Source organism: Gambusia affinis, linkage group LG09, assembly GCF_019740435.1.
Source record: "Gambusia affinis linkage group LG09, SWU_Gaff_1.0, whole genome shotgun sequence".
Classification (NCBI taxonomy): Eukaryota; Metazoa; Chordata; class Actinopteri; order Cyprinodontiformes; family Poeciliidae; genus Gambusia; species Gambusia affinis.
Window position 1 is genome coordinate 6,150,200 of NC_057876.1, and position 24,050 is coordinate 6,174,249.

Here is a 24,050-nt window from a genome sequence, read left to right on the forward strand (position 1 = left end):
ATGTTTGCTATTGCCCCTGACAGACATTTATTAAAGCAGAACCTGTTGCTCATTTGATCTCTCCTGTGGGGAAACACGAGTGTTCTTGCTGCATTTATTGAACATCTGATTAATATTTTTTGCTTATTTGAGTGATGTGTTTCCTGTCCTGCTGAATCTGACAATTTGTCTATATTTTTTCTGCTGGTCTTCACAGCGTCAGAGTACGCTTTTATCCTCCGTTGCAATATCACTCAGGAGCGTTATAAACATGAGTTTAACATCGCGTTGATGTTGCGAAATGTGAACGCTGTCTAGCTGTGTTGTGGTATGTTTGCGGTCCTTCTGACGCTCCTTGAACGCAGCACAAGAAGGGCAGTATAGTGAGAGAGCAGCTGCGTTATTGTACGAGGAGGCGGGATAAAGTGAGAACTGACAAGAAATGTCACTTCTTATTATGATTTCTATATAAATACAACCAACAGTTTTTTTTTTTTGCTTTTTTTTTGGTTGTTGTTTTTTTCTTTTTATGTATTTCAACACATATTACTGGAGCAAACACATTTTTACCAATAATCTTCCACATATTGAACCTACTATTGATCACAGAGTGCAAACCGTTACTACCTCTTTATATAATTATATTTACAGGGGGCGTGGTCAACAGACCGGGGCTTGGCCAATGGGCTTGCAGTTTGGGGAGCGGGGCGTTCCATTCGGTTAGGAGCAGAAGTTGAACAGCGCGAGCTCTGAAACAGCCTCAGAAAGGCAGACACAGAGAGGGCAGATGCATCGGCCCTCTGCTGGAGGGGGGGCTTATTATAACAAATATATATGCACACATGAGTGAACTGTTTGGCTGCACGATAGCTCATATGTGGGTAACAGTTATTTTAGAAAAGCATACCACCGCGGCTTTACATTTAAAATGCCTATTTTAGTTTTTCTGTTAGACACGTCCGCCTCTATGAATCAGCGCACTTATTTGGGTACGACGTATCTGGACGTTGCTAAAGGCGCGGTTGAGATCTTTATGAAGGTAAAGATGGATTCTACCCGGATTTTTTCAGCAAGCTTGCACCTTTGGTGAGCTCAGGGTTCCTTGGCGAAAGTCGGTAAACATTAATATATGCTGTTTTGGTTTTCTTTTTGACAGCTGCGTGCCCGAGACCCGGCTAGTAGAGGCGACAGGTACATGCTAGTTACATTCGATGAGCCACCATTCGGAGTGAAGGTAATTAGCAAATGATGCCATTTTTACACTTCCAAGTCGAACGTGTTTGTCTGTCAGTGAGACTTTATTTTCCTTCAAGTTCGCCGGTGGCGAAAAAACGGCAAATTACTGCTCCAAACAGCCGCAGACCCGGAGCCGCACTGCATCCGAACATCCAGCGGACATTTTGCTTTTGTGTCGAGAAAACTCTCGGGCGTTGAGATGGAGGCGGGGAAATGTATTATCGCTCGTGACGTCACTCGTTTTTCACAGAACCGCACGCAGACTGGCCGAGGTCCCTGCCAATCATGTTTCACCCCGCCCCCTACATCAAAGTTGCACTCCGATTGGCGGTTCCTGGATGAAAGTTGATAAGCCCCGTTCATCATGAGATTCTCTTTATGTTTGTACGACTTCGCTGGAACAGAATTATCATCATTCACATGATAATTATTTGTCATACTGATGCTGTGAGAGGCTTCCTGCATAGAAACTCCCGGTAATTGCCATACACAGAAAAAACAGGACATGCAGCCTCTCAATCTCTGCAGCAGTTTCCCCGCTTCCTGCCATAAAAGCAGATGTACTCATCCCTATTCTATTGACTATGGCTTGGCACACATCTCAGAGTTTTTCCCTACCCCTTAAAGCACAATCCCAAGTATGCACACAAGCCCCCAAATTACGTAATTTCCTTCAGTGGCTGTTCCATATTGTGGAATTCATTAGGCTGGCCTAACTTGTGTCTACAGGCTACAGCGCCTTGCAAAATTATTCACTTCCCTTTAACTTTTACACATTTCATCACATCACAAAGCATTCTCAAGGTGATTTCATGAAAGCCCAAAACAAAGTGGTGAACAATTGTGAAGTGTTGCATGTGTTTAAACTTTGATTTCCAGTTAAAAATGTGAAAAGTCTGGTGTGGATTAGTAATAGTTTTTTTTTTTTCTGTTTTACAAAATGCAAACAATACTGAGCTAATTTGAATGTTAAGGATTCGAAATATATATTTATCTTTAACTTTACATCATGGTTTAAGAAGTTTAAAATCAGATTTTTGCTTTGTGCACTTGTGTCACAAATCAAATCGCTATAATTAATGTACACACAGAGCGTCTCCAAAGCGTTACAGTGCAATGCAAAAGTATCTGAACCACAAACTTCTTTATTTGTTGAAGTGAAAGGAGAACAATACATGGTATTCCACAGTTATTACAAATAAAAATCAGAAGTTTGCAAAATGCATACAGATATTCAACACCCCTAAATAAAATCCAGCACAACCAAATAAGCTTAGCTGGATATCTTTTTGAATAAAAACTGTAGCTTCTATGCAAATCTAAAGAAAAAAAAAGCTAAAAAAATTTGTTTTTAAAAAGCTTAAAGACTTACAGGACCTTATGGATTTATGATGACACTTTCTCAACTAGCAATATATTGATGTACAAAGCCCAACTGCAGACTGTTTGAAAAGGCAAATATGCTTCAGTATAACCGGAAACAATGCAAGTCTAGTCCACGCTTGCCTTTTTCATCTTCTGAAATTGCATAAATGATATTGACCCCAACCTGCTTCCTTTTAGGATGCATGCATCACTGGTCTAATTGAATCTTAAAGTCTAACTTCAACAATGTGGTTTATAGTTTTGGTTTTTAATAGAAAATTGAACATGTTTAATTGTTTATCATAGTCCAGCACTGGCTCGGATCAAATATGCCTGCATTAGAGCGGCCTAGTCAAAGTCCAGGCCTAAATGGACCTGTCGGTAACTAAAGCAAATGACTGAAATGACACTATCTGCATCAACCTTATTTATTTTTTATTCCCCCCCCCCCCACGTAACCCACAGCAGAATAACTGTTCTTAGCTCATGTCCCCCCGGTGGGAGTTTTGCTGCTCGCAAGTGTGAAACGGATGCAAAACAGTCGCAGGTCGGTGTTGTAGCTTTCGCAACAGTTTATAAATGCGGCCAACTGACAAACACTTGTGCATCACACGCCTCGATCAAACAAACCAGGATGTGATTCTCCTTCCGTCTGCCGCCTGACAGGGCTTTCCCTCGTCTCTGCAGCGGGTCTTGAACTGCTCTTTCTTCCCCTCCCTCTGGCTGTTTGTGGCCCGCTCCATGAGCCGCGCTGAGCTTCACAATGAAAAGATGAGGCGGTACTGATTGGTGGCCGGTGTGTGATTGCACATTCACAGATGCAATAAATTGTTGATGTCGAGGAAGGGGAAGAGAGAGGAAGAGAGAGAGAGAGCGCGAGCCGAAGAGACATATTCTGTAGTCTGAATTATTGAGCGCAGCGTTTCTTCTGATCTATACAGGATAGTCTGGGTCTGATGGGGCTGAAACGATTAATCGTGATGAACCCATTATTCAAATAATCGTCAGCTAACTTACTAATCGATTAATCGTTAAGTGGATACAAAAAAGGCAAATTGCTGACAAAAAACCTAACATATTCAGAGCAGTATTTAAGCCAAAACTGTTCAAATTATACATACATTTTGCACTTACGATGAAAACCATAGTTTTAGCTGCACTCAGTTCAGATTCACTAAAGAAATGTTTATTTTCTCAGTAAAGAAAGAAATTGAATTATTTATTTGTTCATTTGAGCATATTTCTAATATTGTGGTTGAATGAAAAATCTGTGTAATGTGCCAATTTCTTTTTTTTATCCGATTAATTGTCAGAATAGTCGATTAGTAAAATAATTGTTCCTTTCAACCCTAGTGTTTGGTAACTTTAACGTCACCACTCTGAATGCTTGACAGTTATTGTACGATCTCCTAATACTCATGTAGCTGGATGCTCGTCCTACAAGGATCTGTTGCTGTTCACCTTTGTGTGTTTGCAGCCTCTTACCCTCCTTCTCTCAGCAGAGGAAGATGTAAAGCTTGCAGGTCATCCTTAGATTAAGCATAAAGCCTCAGCACTAAAGCAGCTGACCCTGTAGATAAAAATGGGAAAGCAGTTGCACACTCGCGCTCCCTCCTGCGGGGGTAAAAGTCTCCCGCGGAAGACGTACAGCAGTGGGAAGTGTATTCCTGGATTCCCATTACGCACGAACTAAACAGCCGTCTCTGAACTTCAGCATTCATCGGCCTGCGGTCGGTTACGTTGCGTCACTCAGAACCGACTTTACTTTCTCCCCCGGCCACCAGAAAAGGATCTGAATCATTTTATCGCTTTGATTTGCATGAGAACAAAACTCGTTTTCTTTTTCTTCTGCTTTTTTGTAATAACATAGCATGCATACGTGTGGCTGTGCGTCTATTTTAAGTCGGCAGATGTTTGCCGACTTCGGGCCTTTTCTCCGGCGCCTGTTTCTCTCAACCTGAACTCAGTCTGTCTGCGTTCCAGGCAGGCTGGAAGGAGAACCACGCTACCTTCATGTGCGAGCTGAAGAACCTGCAGGCGTCTGGGCTCACCAGGCTTGGGCACGCACTCCGCACAGCGTTCGACCTGCTCAACCTCAACCGCCTCGTCTCTGGCATTGACAACTACGGACAGGTATCGCAACAAGCCACGACCTCTGAGCTTTGAGGCGGTATTTTTCAGGTTGTTTTAGTTTTTATTTTTGTTGTTGCCTCCTGGTTGGTTCGTTGGCTCGTTGATATGCTTTTGGTGTAATTTTGGCCACCACTGTTCCATTTTTTTTTCTCCATTTACGGAAAACAGACACAAGTTGACTTTGTTTCTAGACAGGTTTTTAAATGTTCTTGGGGTTAGTGCATGCTGTGTTGCTTTTTGAGATCTGATAGCCTACTTCTTGTATCTACAGGTCAAGAAATCACTTGACCTGTGACTGGACAGCTAGTTAAGCTGAACAAAAACATTATAGTTTTTCAGAGGTCATATTGGATTTAACAGATGATTATATATTCCGTTTGATTTGACCGGTTTTTTAACCTTAGTAAAGAATTGATCATTTGAAAACTGTTGAATTTTCTTAGATTCTTATCGTCTGATATTCTGATTTATTTGAAACATTTCAGTGAGACCAAAAAAAAAGGTGCAAAATGACACATTTTGATTACAATATTTTACATCACTGTAACTACAAATTCTTCTTACTCTCTTTATCTAACAAAATACACTTCAAAATAAATAAACTGACACAAAGTAATACAGCGGTTTAGTACATGAGTATGAAACGATTTGTTTGCAAGTATTAAGTATGGAAGTAGACTGGGACAAAATGACAAAGCTCAGGTACAAAATGCGAGAAATATGATATGAAAGATGTTTCAACTAATTTAAGCAAGAGTTGTAGCTGTATGGAAAAAAACAAACCTTTTGGTCCTTTTAATACAAGTTAGTATGATTTTTTTGTGTGTTTTTCTTACTCTTTATTCACTCTTTTGTCTAAAAATAGCGAGGGGAAAATTGTCTTTTGGATGTTGCCTAATCCAATCAACATTCCCCCCCTTTTTTTTTTATCTCGCTCTCTCCGCTAGAAGACAGAAATGGATTACTACAGTAAGACAACTTTTGTACATCAGGAGTGTGTGAATCTGCTTAGGCATTCCCCATGTGTGTGAATTAGAGGAGACTGACCTCTGCTGCGCTGCCCTCAACTAGCAGCACAAGGACATTATGGCACAAAGCAAAGATTAGCCGCTGCTACAGAGGGCTCATGTTGGACATTACATGCTGATTTCTGTTGAAACACTTCTGTAAAGATTATGTCATTAGTTCAAGCCAGCAAGTGGAATCTCTTTTGCTCAGAGCCCAGATTCAGGTTGTGGAGTATAAAGGCAGAAAAGCAGAGTAGTGAACCTAAACTCACTTGGGCTGGAACAATTAATCGTATTAATCACGATTAATCGATTATTTAAACAATTATCAACTGATTTAGTAATGATTTACCTGTAATTAAGCGACAAACGTAAAAAGTAGTACATACGTATAAAAAAATGAAATGCTTTGTAAATATGTTCTACCCAGAAATCCTAAAGTGGCAAAGTTTTCGCTTGACCCGATTCAAATTCTGTAAAAACCTAAACATCCCATTGAGCTTCTTTTGCTCTCCAATTATTAATCGGTTAACAAAAAAAAATAATCAATTACTCTTCATATGATCAAAATGTTTGTTTTCTTATTTAAAAATGGATTTGTATTCCTTTTTTATTTGCATATTTGAATGTGTTTCCAGTATTGGATATGGATATTCAAGTGGTTAAATGAAAAATTTGTATAATGTGTAAGGTAGTTTTGTTTTTTTTATACGACTAATCGATTAATCGTCCGAATGATCGATTACTGAAATGATCGTTAGTTGCAGCCCTCAAATGGACTCGCTGCTCTTCAGCCTGCTTGCTGAATGCAGCTGTTTTCCCTTCAGGGCCGCAACCCATTCTTCCTGGAGCCATCTGTGATCATTACCATCACTGATGGGAATAAGCTTACAAACAGCTCCGGGGTGCCAGATGAGGTGAGACACACGCAGACACGAGTAACACCAACATCCTCTGTTTCGTAGCAGCACCAGCTGTGCAGCTGCTGCTTCGGAAGCTTCCCAGCTCTTTGTGTTGTAGTAACGTTGAATGTCTCGAACCGCCGTGCAGCTGCACCTGCCGCTGAACTCCCCTCTGGCTGGCAGCGAGCTCACCAAGGAGCCTTTTCGCTGGGACCAGCGGCTGTTCGCGCTGGTGCTGAGGCTGCCGGGAGCGACCGCGCCGGACAACGAGCAGCTCGGCAGCGTCCCCACAGATGAGTCGGCGATCACGCAGATGTGTGAAGTCACGGGAGGTTTGGCGTTTTCTTCTTCGCCTTCGTCTTCGGTTCGTTAGTTGAGTTTTTTTTCCCGCCGGACGAGGTCTCATTGTGGACTTTGATCCTCTCAGGCCGGTCGTACTGCGTGCGAACACAGCGGATGCTAAACCAGTGTCTGGAGTCTCTGGTGCAAAAGGTTCAAAGCGGCGTCGTCATCAACTTTGAGAAGACCGGGCCGGATCCGCCTCTCGGAGGAGAAGGTGAATTTTTGATGCACACACAACTTAAAAAGCTGCATCCGCATGAAAAGGTGAGGACTGAGTCCAGTCAGGTGCAAGCGATCAAATAGCACACGACCTCGTCACATTTCTTACAGGTAACTGAAGCAAACATAATGTTGACAGAAGGAAACAGTATTTTTAACGTTTGAACAAAACAGCTGATCCCACCTCCTGGTTTGTTTCATTGATTGGTGACATGAGAGTTTCTAAGGGAAAAAAAAGCTTTGCAGAAGTATTTACAGTACATTGTATGTCATTAGCTAGCTACTAATATTTCATTGCTAGCTAGCTAGCTACCTTTCTATCATGGATAAGTTCAGTTTTATCCTCTGAGCCATTGGGTGAAGTTTGTACGTGGAGAGATGGGTCGTAATTTATATTCATAGTGGCCTTGAATAGTCTGAAATCTGAGTTGGTGGGACCTGCAGAAACCCTTAAACCAACTGCCATCAGAGATCACCTAATTAGTAAAGAACATTAGTGAACAACATTCATCGTGAAGGCCAAGGAGCACAGGGGAGAGATCATGAAGGAAGTTGTAGAGAGTTTTTAATCAGGATTGCTTTATAAAACAATATTCCAAACCTCAATCATCTTCCCGTCCAAGCCATCATCTAAATATTGGAAAGTATGTCACAACGTTTGGCTAAACCAAGATACGGTCGTCCACCTCAGTCGTCAGGCCTTGTCTTCAGAACTTGTAGAGATGGTGGGCAAGACGAGGGCCGTAATACCGTAGCTGGTTTGTCTGGTTTGCAGTTTTCCAGAAACAACAACCAGAGCAAACATGTGGAAGAAGGTTGGTCAGATGAGTCAGAAGTTAAACATTGTGGCCTACATGGACGATGTGATATAGACGCATAGAAAACCAACCGTGTACATCCCTGAATATGGAGCTTGCTTTTTTTATATAAAATACCAATAAAATACATATAGGTTTTTAGTTAGAATGTGACTAAATGCACTGTGTATAAACTGTGTTAAAGATCATAAATGGTAGCAATATCTGCATATTTATTGGGTTTGTTCTGTTGTTTTTGACCGTTTTAGACAACTCTGTGGACTCCAGTCGTCCCGTTTCAACCTTCAACCCGCAGCCCTGGCACAGCTGCCACAAACTAATCTACGTTCGACCAAACCCAAAGACGGGGGTCCCGGTCGGCCACTGGCCCATACCAGAGTCTTTCTGGCCGGACCAGAACTCTCCAACCCTGGTGAGCAGTTCTGTGTTAGTCTGCTGCTTTTATTTCGGCCTTCTCATGTTGTAGCGATCTTCGGGTTTTTCTTGGTGCATTTGAGGTGCCGTCAGAGTATCCAGCGATTCAAATCTTTGAGCTAAATTCCTGTGCTGAATTCATTTCCTCACGTTCCCCCCAGCCGCCTCGCTCTGCTCACCCCGTGGTGCGTTTCTCCTGCGTGGACTGTGAGCCCATGGTGATTGACAAACTTCCCTTTGACAAATACGAGCTGGAGCCGTCCCCACTCACCCAGTACGTCCTGGAAAGGAAATCCCCGCACATGTGCTGGCAGGTAGGCTGAGTGCCGGTCGGGTTTCCCCTGTTTTTCCCGTGGTTGTGATGTTTAACTCGATCGTTTGACGCCTCGTCCTCAGGTTTTTGTTAGCAGCAGCGGGAAGCAAAACGACTTGGGAAAACCGTTTGGCTACCTCAAGGCCAGCACCGCCCTGACCTGTGTTAATCTGTTTGTCATGCCTTACAACTATCCGGTCCTTCTTCCGCTCCTCGGTAAGACTCCCAGCACTAATCCACAGAACGCCTGGGTCAGTAGATCACACCTGGTGCTCAATTCAAAATGGCTTCCTGGTCACAGCATCGACGTTATTGATCAATTAACCGATTTTATCGAATGATTAATCTGTTTTATAGAGCAATTAATTGGTTGTATTAATTCTTTTATAGAGCTGGTGCTCAGTTCAAATTGGCTTCCTGATCATCACATCAATGTTATGGATCAATTAATCAATTTTATCTAATGATTAATTGATCTTAATCAATCGATTAATCTACTTTATTGAGCGATTAATTGGTTTCAGTCATTGTTTTTAGAGCTGGTTCTAAATTCAATGGCTTAATCAATCGATTCATCTTTTCTCTCGCTAACCCTGAGTTGCTAAAAATATCTCCGGCAACCTTTTTTCTCCTTTCAGATGATTTATTTAAAGTTCACAAATTCAAACCAAACCTGAAGTGGCGACAGGCCTTCGAGATGTACCTGAAGACGATGCCGCCGTACTACCTGCTGGTAATCAACCACTCGGCATTCTCTGGTGTTGCTTTTGTTGGTTGATTTATTTCACCTAAACACTCTTCTGCTATCTGCTGACAGCCCTTAAAAAAGGCAATGAGGATGATGGGAGCGCCAAACCTCATCGCCGACACAATGGACTGCGGCTTGAGTTATAGTGTCATTTCACACCTGAAGAAGCTCAGCCAGCAGGTAAGCAGCAGTGAGGGATGGAGAAACATCCTAATGCAGTCCAGACATACTGTCACTGTAAATGTTTATCCATTCCACCACATCCTGAACACATCAGCTATGAATATTTAGTCCTATTGTTTACTTGTTGCCTCTAGGCGATTTGTACAGAACATTTCAGCGACAAGGCAGTTAAAGTGCTTTACAGCAGAACATGACCAGTTGTAAAACAAGCACTTAACAGCACATTTTGTCAAATATCATCATCGATGTCATCAAGCAAATATACGTCAAATATATTGATCAATGTTCCACTTACTACTTATCGAAGGAAACTATGAATAGGTGGATTTTTGGCCCTAATTTGAAGGAACCCCGTGTTTCAGCGTATTTTCAGTTTTCTGGAAGTTTGTTCCAGATTAGCGGAGCATAGAAGCTGAAATGCTGCTTCTCCATGTTTGGTTCTGGCTCTGCGGATGCAGACGAGGCTAATTGGCTTATTACTTATTCCCTCTTTTTGTCCATCTGAAACTATAGCAGCTTTCACATTTATGAGCCCCCTACAATAAAAGAGTGTAAACAGCCTCATATAATTACTATTTAACTGAAAAATCACCAATTTTTTAACTCATTCTCACATTTTCAGTTTTTCATGGCAGATTCCATAAATGTCAAAGTGTCTTGTGAACCTTTGATTAACGCTCCATGACTTCCTGTTTTCGAGAAACATGAATACGACTCGACCCAGAGCCACTAGAAAACACATGACATTCAGTTAGAGCCAATTAGAAGTGCTTCAAATGGATATGTTCCAGTCACATAAAGACAATATAATAATAACAATACACATAACACATTAACACACAGCAATACTGGTATCCCAGTTAAGATCAGGTCGCAGAATGTTTTTCAGAAAATCTCAGACACTAAATGTATCTGCAATAGTTATAGATTTTTTTTTCTATCCAGAAACAAAAACTGATCCCCACTATTACAATCAAGAATCATTTTACGCCACTTTTGTTCTGCTGTCGGCAAACGTAAACAAGCGCTGCTGGTTCAGAGGTTTACTCTGCCTTAATTTCATCCCGCTACATTTTTGTTTCCTATTGTTTTGTTTGTTTGTTTTTTTTTTACCGAAGGCAAAAATTGAATCAGAACGCCTAATTGTGTCCGTGGGGAAAAAAGCGCCTCAAGAAACGGGCATAAAGGTGAAGAACCACTCCAGCGCTCTCTCTCTGGCCCACCGGCGGGACTTCAAGCAGCTGCTGCAGGGAATCACCGGAGAGGGGCCTCTCCGCCTGGTCGACATCAACTTCAAGGAGTTCGCCGGCTTCCAGATTGCTCTTCTCAACAAGGTGAGAACGGCAGCGTGCGTTCTGCGCAGAGAGGCCCGGTGTTCACTCAGCGTTTTTCCCATCCAAATGTCTCCCCAGGATGTCAAACCGCAAGCTTACCGGAACGCCTACGACATCCCGAGGCGAAACCTCCTGGATCAGCTCACCAGAATGCGCACCAACCTGCTGCGGACCTCGTTGAAGCTGATCCGAGGCCAAGACGAAGGTACGACCGACGTCTTTGCGAAATCCTTCCGTAGGAGACGCAGACGTCCATTTTGGATGTGAATGTGTTGGTATGAGCGTCTCTGTTGTTGTTTAGACTTCCTGCACAGCATTCCAGTGGCTCAGATGGGAAACTACCAGGAGTACCTGAAGATGATGCCGTCTCCGTTGAGAGAGATCGATCCTGATCAACCCAAACGGCTTCACACGTTTGGGAATCCTTTCAAGCAGGATAAAAAGGTAAACATTTGCCAACCCCTGCAGCGTGCAGGTAATCCCTCGAGCTTTTTCACATCTTGTCAAATCACAACCGCCACTCTAAATTGCTCTTATTGTGTGACAGACAAACTCTGAGCGCTGAGTAAACGGGAAGGGAACAGAAAATGATACACGTGGTTGTCAAATGTTTGATTTGACAAGTTTTGTTCCAAAACATCCAATGATTCACATTTTTCGTTTTTTGTTTCTGAAACATTTTGAAAACCACGCCTCGTTTTGCTTCAACTTCCTCCTGTCTCATGAAGACCTGTGCAGCGTGTCGTGTCTTCCCGGCCGGATACGGACACGTTGTCTTGGTTCTGCAGTTCTGTTGTCTTCTCCGCCGTGTTCCCCAGGGCATGATGATCGACGAGGCGGACGAGTTCGTGGCCGGACCTCAGAACAAGAAGCGGGGCCACTCCAGCGACCCCAACTCCAGCGGCACCATGAAGCGAAGACGGAGCATGTCCCCGTTGCTGCGGCGACCGCAGACCCCACCGGGCAGCACCAACCATGTGGCGGTGGGGAAGAGTCCAGGCCAGCAGAATCTCCTCAAACCCCCGTCACAGCACAAAGGTAGGATGAAGTAGTAAAGCCCGATTCTGATGTAGTTCAGAGGAAAAAAAAAAAAAAAAAAAGCCCTCTAATTTTCTTCTTTTTTATTGTGAACAGATGGGAGCAACATGGCGCTCACCGAGAGCAACGGCGACTGCGTCCTCGGCCTGGACTCTGGCGAGATGTGGCCCGGCGAGACGGACGCAGAGGTGCTCTGTCCGTGCCCGTTGATGCTGGAGGACAAGACGGGATTGGCGGAGCCGTTTCAGGCGGAGGAAGCGAGCGCGGCGGAGGACGAAGATCACCTGGAGGAGGAGCAGACGACGGAGGAGAGGCACAACTGCGACCGCCTGAGTCCGCAGAGCGAGCTGGACGGCAGCGAAGACGACTTCGCCACGCTCCACACCATTTACATAACCCCGCTGGACGGCTGCCAAGCCGAGCTGAGGAGCAGAGTCATCAAGGAGGTCCGCAAACCTGGACGGAGTGAGTACAAACCAGGCAACCGGATCTCGGTGTGGGAATCCGTCAGTTCTCACCTTAATCTGTGTGTGTTCGTCCCCAGACTATAAATCCATACTCAGTCTGCTGCAGCAGGTGAAAGGACCAGTGAACGTTCGAAAGTACTTCATCCAACATGCAATCAAAGAAGCTCTGAGGTAGGAAACAAGAAGCTGTGCTTTTTTTTTTAAAGGGGCAGTGTCATGTGAAGTTGACTTTTTTGAGCTTTACGTCATGTTGTAAAGTTACTCCCTCATCAAAAACGCATCTGGAGTGTCGCTTTGATTCCTTAAAAATCTTTTAATATCCATGGCAACCACTCAGCTCTGCAAAGCGCCTGCTTGGACCTAGCTCCATATTCTAGGCACATCTCTTCCTCAGAGCGGCAGTTTCCGAACTTCAGAGCTTCCGCTTCACAAAGCAGCCCTTCCCCAGCTCCTTCAGACTAGCCAGCAGCAATTAGCAAACACATGGTGCAACCGTGCAGCTTATAAGCTCGTTATAGGAGCTTCTTCTCAGTGCACTGCTGGTAAAAACATTTTTAAAGGGTTAACAGAGGAGCCATGCTGTGATGACTTCCTGAAAGCAGCATTTCAGAAAGAGAAGGAGTTTCTTAAAGAGACAGAGGCCCAATTTAAAGGTGTTACGATACAAAGTAACATTTAAGTCATGTTTGGTACGTGTAGCATTTTTATAACTGAAGGTGACATAGTTACTTGATTATGCTATAAAATGGCAACATGTGCCTGGAAAAGACGTATTGCTGCCCCTTAAAAGCAGATTCATGTGTTAAGAGTGGCCTAGTCAAAGTCTGGGCCTAAATAAATAATAGAAATGAATGTTCTACATCCAGTCTTATTGTGCCTGAACCAAGGAAAAAGGTCTCATCTACTCAACTGCTGCTGGGTTTTCCCCCGGAGTTTCTTCCTCTCCTCTGAACCTTCAAGCCGCTGCGTTTCCTGTCTGACTTCCTGCCTCCGCCTCATGAAGCTTTGTTTCGTTTTCGCCAGGTTCAAGAAGCGCGTGTTGATCCAGCAGCTGGAGACCGCCCTGGCCCAAGTGGAGGACGACACGGCGCCGTGCTCGCCGCTTCCCAACGATCACGGCAGGTAGTAAACCCGCAGAAACCCACCGGCGTCCTGTCCCGCTTTTCATCACCGCCGGGTTTCGCCGCCGTTTCCAAAACACCTCCACCGCGAGCGGAGGATCCGGAGATGCAGAGAAAGGAAAGCTCCGCCTTCGCGTTGTTGTCGTTTAACCGGATGGGGGCCGGGAGGGTCCTTCAGAACTGAGCCGCTTGCGACGAACACGCTGATGTCGACAGAGAACGTAAACACCCGGACGGCTTTCGTCAGTGAGGACAAGTCCAGCAGACTCACACACTCCTTTAGACGAAAAGCCACACAGCTGGCCTGATCCTCACGTGTGTCAGATACTGGTCATATACTGGTTTCCTCGCCCCAATCACCCCGGCTGTTACAAACAGACCCGTTTTCAGCTGGTCTGAAAGTCGTTTTCATTTAGAAATATTCTTTTACGCGACTAAAAACAGAAAAAAATAGAGAAAAGCTTAAACATTCATGTAAAGTTGTGGCTGACAGGACGAATCGGGTTAAGCCAGATTACGTCTGCAACAAAAACAGCGCACTGATTTCAGTTTATTTATTTATTTATTACTCTTTTTTTTTTTTTTATCTACGTTGATCCTGTTACCTAATATCTGACTATTTTTAGTTGATGCTGACATGTGTTGGCATGAGGGGTTGTGCAATATGGAAAAGAGCTTAACAAAGGAATAAAAATAGGAAGAAATCTGGAAATTCAACTAATATAAACATTCCAATTAAATAAAAGATTAATAATTTGGATCATTTGGCAACAAAATAAGTGTGATTATCATTTAAAGAGACAGTACGCAGGCTGTAAAAAAGGACTCGCACACATAAACAGAAGAAAGCTTTGCTCATCAATGGCAGCAAATGTCTAATAATTGTAATGACCAAAAATATTTACGTTACTATAAAATGTTAGCCTGTATTGTGATATTTCTTAGCTCATATTGACACATTGCTCAACCTCAGTCAGTATTTGTTTTCCAGTCCAAAAATTTCTAAAATATGTATACATACATATATATATGTATATATATATATATATATATATATATATATATATATATATATATATATATATATATATATATATATATATATATATATATATATATATATATATATATATATATATATATGGTTTTAAGCATCCAAATTGGATCACCTTTCTTACTATTTGGACATATTGTCAAGATTTAAACATGGTGTAAATTTTAGACTTTTTTATTTTTATTTTTTTAAATGCACCAGCATCTGTTTGCGTCAGTATTTCGGGAAACAGAAGTTAAGACCGGTCTTGACGCTGCAGCACCCTTCAAAAAGTGTAAAATAATTTCCTCTTTCATTGCTGTGGCATTATCTCACACGGAAACATGCAGAAGAATAAAAACTAATCTTTAAATTTGAGTATATTCACATCACTGTCCTGTTGAAGGACTTCAGTGGTGACATGTTTTTATTCTACTGACTTGTTCCACCAGAAACTGGCCCACAGCATTACAAGTCCTCTACCCTGCTTAACAGTGGCTGGGATGTGCTTTTTCCATATGCATATTGTGAAAAAGCTCATGAAGCACACTAGCTAAACCGGGTCAGGTGCGCAAAGTCAGAAAAGTTCTATTTTTTATTTTCTGGCATCGCTCCAAAGCAACTGAATAGGACCTGTGATCCCAAGAAGTTTCTACAGAACTGACATTCAGAATCCAATCATAAGTTTGAATTTTTCTCAGATTTCCTCTGTGAGATGAGGCTGCAGCAGTTGGAGGCGTTATCTTTACTAGAAATGTGGAGGCTGCTGTATCTGGCACAAAGCAGACGACGGTGACTGGTTCTGAAAACGAGCTTTCTGGTCATCAGCCAGCACAAGTTGCGGCTAACTCTCACCGCCTAGCACCGGTCATCATCGCCGACATGCTACAGTTAACTGTCGCAGCATCGGAGTCGCTCCGATGATCCCGTCAGTCCAGCGTTCCCAGCAGTTTTCCTCCTGGAGTCCAGGCTCTGCTGACCCTCTGTTAAACAGCCTCTACTCTTTTACCCTCCTGCTCTCTGCAGCTTTTCTTTGTTCTTCTGGTTGTTTATACAAAATGTACACTAATTTTTAATGTTCATAGGCAATATAGATTATTTTTGTGACTTTATGTCAGAGTTAAAGAAATATTTTGAAAGCCATTTTTTTGTAAACTGTTAAATACATATATGAAGCGCAAAGTTTTAAGATAATTTTTTTTTTTTTTAATAAAAGTTAAAACTAGATTGGCGTTTAATGTTTGTTTTTAATGTGTTTTCATCTTACAGGAGGATTTTAGTCCTCCACACATTTAGCAATAATAATTTTACAGAGAACTTACCAGCCAGTAACCATAAAAATATGCTTTTTTTTTCTTTAAGCTGTTTTAAAACCCACTTGAAGCTGCAGTATGTAACTTTTGTTTAAAAAGAAAAAAAAATCAAGCCACTGAGCCACTCTTTTCCATCTGCAGAAATAAAAGCTCCTTGTCCGAAATATCCAGTCAGAGCCAGAAGGAGGGTCTTAGTGCTGTCAATAACTGTCATGTACGTGCTGCTAAATGTGCTAATAGTGACGAAAACTGCTTATCCGCAGTCATTGGTGGCCTTCCCAACTAGCTTTAGTATTCCTGACAGGCTCTGCTGATGGGGAAAAAACTGCAGCGTGTGCACACAAGTATGATTGACAGCACAAAGACCCTCCTCCTGGCTCTGATTGGTTGTTTCTGACCCAGCTGTCTTTTTATGCAGCTAGAACTGGGGGGGAAGCAGAGGAGCTTTTTTTTTTTTTAAGATTATCTGTCTCATGTTAACCATCATAACATATGGACAGTTTTAACAAATATAAATAATGACATTAAAGAAATACTGCAGCTATAATTGGCATAATTTGCACAAGATTTGCGTTCCTCATCTTTTCAAATCTTAAATATGCACTTTTGTCTTCTCAGTGTAAAGAATTTGTATTTCATTATGTTATGAACTTTTACATTTTGCTAAATCAGTCTGAAAACATACTTTTCATCTACCCACATTTAAACATTTGAGGCTACTCTACTGCCACCTAGTGCCCAACACCAACAACTTGTCTTCCATTACATGAAGTGGTCACAGCACATATATTACAATTATTCAGCCATGTAGTCATAAAATAGCATTTTTCATTTTTATCATCAAGTTAAAACATCAGCAGTGATTGAAATATATAAATAAAGAAAAACATCCACTTTGTAAAACCAGTATGAATTTTATTAAATTAAAAACAGTCTGGAGGATGTTAACAAAACGTAAAAATAATGGAAAACAAAACCCGCGGAAATGAACGGAGTTGTTTGAATTTTAAGGTCCAAAGTGTCATTTGAAAGACTGTAATGTTTCCTGCTTTCACTTCCAGCCTGATTCCCTGGCTTGAAAACAAACAAACTTCCCTCGCAAACGGGATACGCTGAGGCTGCAGGACGTCATTCAGGGAGACACGGGGGATCTTTTGTTTATAAAGCTCACATCTACATACTTAAAACTTGGCCTGAGCAGCGGTGGAAGAGAAGCGAGAGGGTGAAATCAAACCACCGTGGAAAATAAATTCAAACAGAGCAGTGCTATTCTGATTTAGCTCAAAAGAGGAAAGGAAAACAAATAAAACATCTGAGTGTCTTAAGACTCTAAAGCCATCATATATATATATATATACACACAAACAAATCTGCATGAAAAACAGAGGGGTTGGCACAGTCAGTGTTGATTATGGTGGTAACCACTTTATGGACAGAGATGCAAATTTTTGGACAGCATATTAGTTTATTAATAAATAAAACGTTTTTTAAGTGGAAGAAGTTAAGTTCTCAGAGCCCTCCCCCTCACCCTGGCTAACAAAAACAAATCCTATCAGGGCAGTGAGAGGGTCCGAGGCGGGCGGGGCCCCGGCTCAGTGCTAATGCTCCAGCTTGCGTAGCCTGAGGGGGTTGGGCAGAGCCTGCTGGTTGGAGGATGGCTCCTCCTTCGGCGTGCGGAACAGGACCCGACCTCGATGGTTGAAGAGGTAAAACGACGGGTGATTCCTCAGTGTGTCAAAAGTTCTGAGAAGAGAGAGAGAAAGGGAGAAAAAAAAAAAGCTAAAATAAAACATGGCTCTAGTTACAAATAAAACACCTGGACACAAACCTCTGGGTAAGCCAGTGCTATCCTTACTTCACTTGTTAGACGAAGATGTTTTGTCATTAAAAAAGACTGAGATCAGTTGTTTGGAAACCGGGCACCAAAAATGCAAGCAGGATGCTTCTAGGTCATCGTGACCAATTGTCTGATTCACAATAAAGGTGGCTTCCTTAGTGATCAACTCTCCTACGGTCCACCAAAATCAGCTCCTCAAGAGTTCCACCAAGTCAAACTTCATTCATATAACACTCTTAAAGGCCCTAACAAGCCTTAAACCTAAGACCGGTAATGTAACAAGAAAAATTGCATTTTATATAGAAGTGGTTCTAGGGCTGCAATGAACAGTTGTCTCAGTAATTGATTAATCCATCAATTATTCTGACGATTAACCGGATAAAAGAAATGGCACGTTCAGATTTTTCATTTAACCACTTGAGCCTTTTTTTATATATATACAATATTAGAAATATGTTAAAATATGCAAATAAAATTTTTTTCTCTTCCAGGTAAGTAGCTTCTTAGCTGTCCAGTCTCAGCCACACAGTACATGCAGAAACACTCATACCCGTCTAAAGCCTTTCCTGGACAAACTTTTCACAAGTGGTAATCTAATAACGTAGTTGAGACCTCTTTAAGATACACTTCCAGCACTGAGTCTTCACGCAAACCTAGACTAAATGAAAATACTGACCAAGACTGTAGGTTCCCTGCATTTTCCTGAAATGTTTGCTTCATTGCTAGTAGTGCATGCACTACTAGCAATGAAGTAGTGCATGCACTACTGCGCCACTTGGCTAAAGCCAAGTGGCGCAGAAGGTACATCGTGGGGTAAACATGCATCTGGCTGCACAATAATAGCTGGCCTTGACATAACAACCGTGTTATGGGACTTTGGTTAATGTCTTGGGTTAAAGCCCAACATAGCTGCGCCTATAAATGCACCTGAAAGTGCGGAGGCTCCCCTGTGACAATGGGAACCAACAGTCCCCACATCCAGGGGATTGGTGCGCCGCTCTTACTTGTTTTTCAGCTCCGAGGAAGCATCCATGTCCTTGAACTCTCCAGCAATGTGGACAATCCCGTAACAGGTCATCACAAATGACAACAAGGTCTGCAGGACAATCTGAAACAAGAGGAGGGGCAGGGAAGGTGAAAGAGATGAGTAGGTGATACTTATAAATATGACATTTATTTGTGCGTTTTCCTTCTGTATGTTCTTTCATTCGCTAGTTTTCACGCGTTTTGCATCATCGACAAGTTTTAGCTGCAAGTATGGGCACTTCAATGACTTCCGAACCATGGAAATAAGATAAAACTGAATGCAGTGTAAATGTGTTGCAGGACATCTTCTTGGAAAGAAAAACCCTGAAGTTACTCACGTCAATTGGTAACGTCTCATGCTCCTTCTCTGTGAGCCGCATGTATGATCGATCTGCACGGAGAGATGGGATTTAATGAGACCGAGAAGCACGACTCCTCTATCAATCAGTACCAAACGTAACGACATTTAAATATTGTCGATCGAAGCCTTGATAAAACAGAAATGTCACCGCGGGAACGAATGCATCAGTGTCAAAGGTGAGCATTAATGCCTTTCCGCCTCAGAGCTGACTGAGCGGAGCTAAGCTGCCAGAGAAGCAGGCCCGTGGTGCCGATCTGTCGGTCAGATCGACCAGAACCAACCGACACCGGCGGGACTGCCACCGCTATGCGGAGAAACTCACGCTGTGCCGCCGAGAAAGCCGCGTGGGCTAAGGCAAAAAGCCCCACACCGACAACACCTTTCCAGAACGACGAAGCCATCTCGAAGCTGGGCGCAGGGGAACTATGGGCACTGTCGTAAAACGTCAGACAGCGTCGTAAAGAGTCGTAAATAACCACTGCGTCATAATGTCGAAAACGTAATACCAGGTGGATATATGGGACAAAAATCCATTCCGACACACAGAAAACTAATGATTCCAGTTTTCTGTGAAAAAAAAAAAAATCATAAGGGTTTTGGTAACTTTTCTTTCGTTTTTTCCAGTCAGACAGCCTTAAGGAATGGTGCGTTTTTGTTTCCTCGGAAATAATCATATCTAATTTCCCTATTCTTATTTTTACTGTAATTTAGTTTTTCTTCTTATCTGTCCCACATGCCTTTATCTAATTGTCAGTTTACTGATTAGTTGCACACAAAAAAGTCAATATATATATTTCTTAACAGGTTTCTGGAATAATAACAATAATAAAAAATACTTAGAGAGGCATTTTCCTGATAGGAAAGCAGAAATCCAGAGTTTTCAAAATGCATTGAACACCGCACAACATCCTGTCTGCCCACTGCTTCTTCCTGTCCGCTAGCGCTGAGCTCTCATGTTCTACAGTTAAGCTTTTTTGGGCACATTTCTCTCACTTATAACACTGTTAAAAGCAAAAAATAACAAAGATGGCAGAAGCCATTCAGAAGAAGTTAAAAGCGGAAGTTGAAAAGTATGCACAGACGCAGAAAGGTGAGGGCTCACGAGTCTTGTTGTGGCGGCTGCCATGCTGCACCGAGCTAGCATTCCTTATTGGGGCAGTTAGAAGTGTACAAATATATCATATGAACGCATTTATTTGTCGTGGTAGCGATCCAGGTGTGCTGACGTACCGCTGTTTGTTTCAGATGTCAGTAAGAGCGTTTCAGCCCGACAGAAGCTGGAGACACAGATGGCAGAGAACAACATTGTTAAAGAGGTAAGTCTTTCTCTTTTGACCACAAATCAAACACCACCACGGGGGTTCTCTGGATTATTATTATTATTATTATTATTATTATTATTATTATTATTATTATTATTATTATTATTATTATTATTATTATTATTATTACGTTTCTCGTTTCTCTCTCCAGGAGCTGGATCTGCTGGACAGCTCAAACACCGTCTTTAAGCTCATCGGCCCTGTGTTGGTGAAACAAGATTTGGATGAGGCTAAAGCCACGGTAGCAAAACGACTGGAGTACATTAATGGAGAAATGTAAGGAAAACCTCTGTCTGTTCATCTGTGGCTTTACTTTACAGTCCATACACTTCATATAGAGATGACATGCTTTGCCTTTTGAATTTTCTAATTGTGCAATGTTTTACACAGATCTCTCAAAAATAACATTTAGTGCAACAGTAGCTTTAAAAGAAAAAGTCATCCAATATTTCCCAGGTGTGTAGTATGTGATGAAATGTGGAAAGCTCCAGGGTGAATTTCTGTGTTTTATTTGGGGCGCAAACAGTTTAAAGACAATACCACAGAAGAAGAAATAAAAAGATTTCTGTGTTTTATTTGGGGCGCAAACATTTTAAAGACAATACCACAGAAGAAGATATAAAAAGGACGGGCTTCCCATCTTAAAGTAACACGGTTAAAACAATGACAGGGTTTTTTAGAGGTGTTTCAGTCAGGGAAGAAACATTACAAATAACCAAAAAAAAAAAAAAAAGACATTTTGTGTAATTATAACAAAAGGGAAATACAATCAGGTTACATATACAAGATTTTCATTGGAATTATTCCCAACAGTGTGTCAATAAACAAGTTACTCTTTGCTATTTAAATCAGTTGGCCTCCTGTTGTTCTTAATCCCGCAAAGACAGTGAAACTCGCACTTTATTCAAGATTAAGTTTGAGATTAGCCATAATACTGAGGAGAATGACTAAACATTTGGTAAATAAATAAAATAGCAGGAAATGGGTTTAAGTTGTTTGATGTGTGAAAGATCTTTTTCACGGTCCTTCCTACTTTCCCACAATAGGAATACTTTTATATAGCAAGTCAGCAAAGCATATTGACAACCAGCTTGTTCTAAATGTCTCTTTAAGTCTCAAGACTTTGGCAGACTTTCCTCTGTATCAGCCCAGGTCAGACATGTTTGGTCTATTCTTACCTTACGCGCCTCTTTCCTTCCTGTCCCATTGCAGTCAGAGATACGAGACGCTCCTGAAAGACTATCACAAGAAATCTGAACAGCAGCGAGAGGTCCTGACCAGTTTACAGCAGGACCTGCAGAAAGCCCAAGGCCTCACTCCTGGAAAAGTATGATCTGGGGACCCTGGCGTATTTCAAGCATGCTGAACACCCAGCCGAGGGAGGATGACGCAAAGAAATCCTGTTTCATGAGTAAATTCTGCTTGTACCTTGTCGTTAATTTGCAGCGTTCTTACTGTGACTGTTTTGATGTTACTAATAAACATTTGTTTTCCATTTCCCTGTGTGTTTATTGGAAAGGTTTAAATCATGTAACAATATAAAAGACTGTTATAATTATAATAAGGGCGAAAATGTTAGCCCTCCTACTAACATTCAGACAGAACTAGCGGTTACGAGATAATTTAAAACGAGTGTTTACGGTAATAAAGACGAAAAAAATAAGACTTTCTTCAACTAAATACCCCAAAAGGTTTTGTTAGCTTGTCCACCGCTGATCTATGTTAGTTTCTCAGGCCTCACAGACTTCCGACTAAAAATAATACTGCGACACTGCCGTGTTTTCCTGCACGAGCCGTTAACAGTGGCGCACGTGGAACAGCAGAGCAGTTCTCACCTTCAGGGGCGGCGTGTTTTGCAGCGCGAGGGCCTGTAAAGACGACCGACACGTGTCCACTGTTGTTGTTGGTTTTCCTCAAATTGGCTCACGCGTCTCCAACAAAAGAAACCTGGAAAGTCTGGAGGAAGTCGCTCCTGGTTGGTTCTTGTATGCTTTAACTGGATTTAGCGGCGGCAGCCATCTCAGTATGACCCTCCATACGTGACGGACTCGTCCCTGAAAATATAGTGAGTGATTAAAGCTATTTTTAATCGCGTCCAGATGAAGCTGCTCCGTGGACAGGGCTTTGTGTGGCGTGGAAATAGAGAAGTAGAGCGTGGGAACCTAAAGCCTCAGGTGGTTTCGCTGCAGCCAAAAGGTGTTCGGTCACTTTTCCTTTATTGCCTTCTGTCTGCTGTGGGAACCACCAAACACTTGTTGGAAACAACTGGGAACAAGTGTAACACTTTGGACATCTGCTCCTGAAGATTCAGCTGTATTAACACCTTTTTTTTTTTAAAGTGGTTCTATTGGGCCAGTTTAATCCGCGTTTAAGCTAATTCCTGACCTAATGAAAACCCTAATCTGATTTAATCTTTAATTGATTCACTTTAGTCCTGTGTGGTCTTTTCATTTTTCGGCTTAAAGCTGCCAGGCGCACCAAAGAGCATCCGGTCATCCCAGCGGGATTAACGCCTCTTTGGATGCGGATTGTTTTCAGGATTTAGACGCATCCATCCACCCCCAAACCCCCCCAGCTAAACTAAAGCCTCTGGAGGATGAATGGGGATTTCTGAAGAATGTTTACCTTAAATGTGTTATTTCCACTATTTGCGCAACATTTGCTTGCTTTTATGGTTTCAGTATGCTGATCAGTTTAGTTATTAATACAAACAGGATTAATAACCGCTTGTTTTTCAACACTCTTGGCCTTTTTTCTTGAGAAATACGTTTTAAATATCAGCATTGAAAGTCATCCCTTAAAACAAAGAAATACCTTTGAATTTCATATATATATATTTACACTTTAAGAAGTGAATTCTGTCCCTTATGCAGAAGTCGGTAGGAATTTGCGTGTGGAAAAATATCTCTACCTAGTGGAAAACAACGAAACCTGAAATTTTGAGGGATCTTTACGGCAGAAAATAGGAACAAATTGAAATAAAAATCAAATGCGAGTCAGTCTTGCAGTAAACAATGCACAACTCTGTGTAGTTTAAAAGACTTAGAGGATAATTGACTTAAATAAAAATGTAATTTTGTCCAAAGTACAGCGAGGCCACATTGCACACAGTTGACATCAACACGTCCAAACGCTTGTAAAAACAAAATAAAATCAAAATGACATAAAATCAAAACACAGAAACCTACAGTCAAAAATAAATTCGTATTTAGTAAGACTTTTCCCACTTTGCCCTTCATTGCTAACGCTCGGGGTCGCAGCTAAAGCACTGACTCTTTAAAATGCTCAGCATCAGGACACATTTGCATCCAGACAAACGATTCTGAAAACCAAGACTTTACATTTAGCTATAGGACGGCAGAGCGGCCAAAAATTAGACTGAAGTAAGATTGGCACAACTTCAACATATTTGTATTGGAGTAAAAGTGAGAAGTAGCCGTTGAAGAAATTACTGGAGTGTAAAAAAAGCATCTGGTAGAAAGTCTAGTGGAGTACTGAGTAACTCATCAGAGTATCAATCATTTGATGTTTAATAAGTA

General features: G+C 41.9%; 3 protein-coding genes across 3 annotated transcripts; 2 read left to right on the top strand and 1 right to left on the bottom strand.

The window, feature by feature from the left end:
• Window positions 1-158: 158 nt before the first annotated feature.
• ints6l (integrator complex subunit 6 like) lies at window positions 159-20,506 on the top strand. Its single transcript, XM_044127466.1, has 19 exons — window positions 159-1,018; window positions 1,136-1,213; window positions 4,564-4,713; window positions 6,548-6,637; window positions 6,771-6,954; window positions 7,050-7,178; window positions 8,250-8,413; window positions 8,577-8,729; window positions 8,812-8,944; window positions 9,367-9,461; window positions 9,546-9,656; window positions 10,778-10,993; window positions 11,072-11,198; window positions 11,295-11,437; window positions 11,812-12,031; window positions 12,128-12,496; window positions 12,576-12,669; window positions 13,522-13,620; window positions 20,435-20,506. Exons 1-19 carry the CDS (start codon window positions 908-910, stop codon window positions 20,442-20,444), a joined length of 2,676 nt encoding a protein of 891 aa, XP_043983401.1. The 5' UTR covers window positions 159-907; the 3' UTR covers window positions 20,445-20,506.
• Window positions 16,584-19,627, bottom strand: mmgt1 (membrane magnesium transporter 1). Its single transcript, XM_044127467.1, has 4 exons — window positions 19,512-19,627; window positions 19,167-19,219; window positions 18,807-18,910; window positions 16,584-17,708 (listed from the first exon to the last, which is right to left on the bottom strand). The coding sequence occupies exons 1-4, from the start codon at window positions 19,588-19,590 to the stop codon at window positions 17,564-17,566; spliced, it is 381 nt and encodes a 126-aa protein (XP_043983402.1). The 5' UTR covers window positions 19,591-19,627; the 3' UTR covers window positions 16,584-17,563.
• pfdn6 (prefoldin subunit 6) lies at window positions 19,938-22,006 on the top strand. The gene is made up of 4 exons (XM_044127468.1): window positions 19,938-20,279; window positions 20,435-20,505; window positions 20,663-20,787; window positions 21,724-22,006. Exons 1-4 carry the CDS (start codon window positions 20,216-20,218, stop codon window positions 21,842-21,844), a joined length of 381 nt encoding a protein of 126 aa, XP_043983403.1. The 5' UTR covers window positions 19,938-20,215; the 3' UTR covers window positions 21,845-22,006.
• The last annotated feature ends 2,044 nt before the right edge of the window (window positions 22,007-24,050 follow it).

What these genes read in the sequence shown, in the direction of transcription:
- mmgt1 (XM_044127467.1), bottom strand. Translation starts at nt 19,590, where the DNA reads ATGGCTTCGTCGTTCTGGAAAGGTGTTGTCGGTGTGGGGCTTTTTGCC. An exon ending in GGCTTTCTCGGCGGCACAGC is followed by an intron (nt 19,220 to 19,511) that starts GTGAGTTTCTCC and finishes CTCTCCGTGCAG; the next exon opens with ATCGATCATACATGCGGCTC. An exon ending in TCCTCGGAGCTGAAAAACAA is followed by an intron (nt 17,709 to 18,806) that starts GTAAGAGCGGCG and finishes CTCTCTTCTCAG; the next exon opens with AACTTTTGACACACTGAGGA.
- pfdn6 (XM_044127468.1), top strand. Translation starts at nt 20,216, where the DNA reads ATGGCAGAAGCCATTCAGAAGAAGTTAAAAGCGGAAGTTGAAAAGTAT. An exon ending in GTATGCACAGACGCAGAAAG is followed by an intron (nt 20,280 to 20,434) that starts GTGAGGGCTCAC and finishes TGTTTGTTTCAG; the next exon opens with ATGTCAGTAAGAGCGTTTCA. An exon ending in GAGTACATTAATGGAGAAAT is followed by an intron (nt 20,788 to 21,723) that starts GTAAGGAAAACC and finishes GTCCCATTGCAG; the next exon opens with TCAGAGATACGAGACGCTCC.
- ints6l (XM_044127466.1), top strand. Translation starts at nt 908, where the DNA reads ATGCCTATTTTAGTTTTTCTGTTAGACACGTCCGCCTCTATGAATCAG. An exon ending in TCCGCCTCTCGGAGGAGAAG is followed by an intron (nt 7,179 to 8,249) that starts GTGAATTTTTGA and finishes TGACCGTTTTAG; the next exon opens with ACAACTCTGTGGACTCCAGT. An exon ending in CCCCGCACATGTGCTGGCAG is followed by an intron (nt 8,730 to 8,811) that starts GTAGGCTGAGTG and finishes CCTCGTCCTCAG; the next exon opens with GTTTTTGTTAGCAGCAGCGG.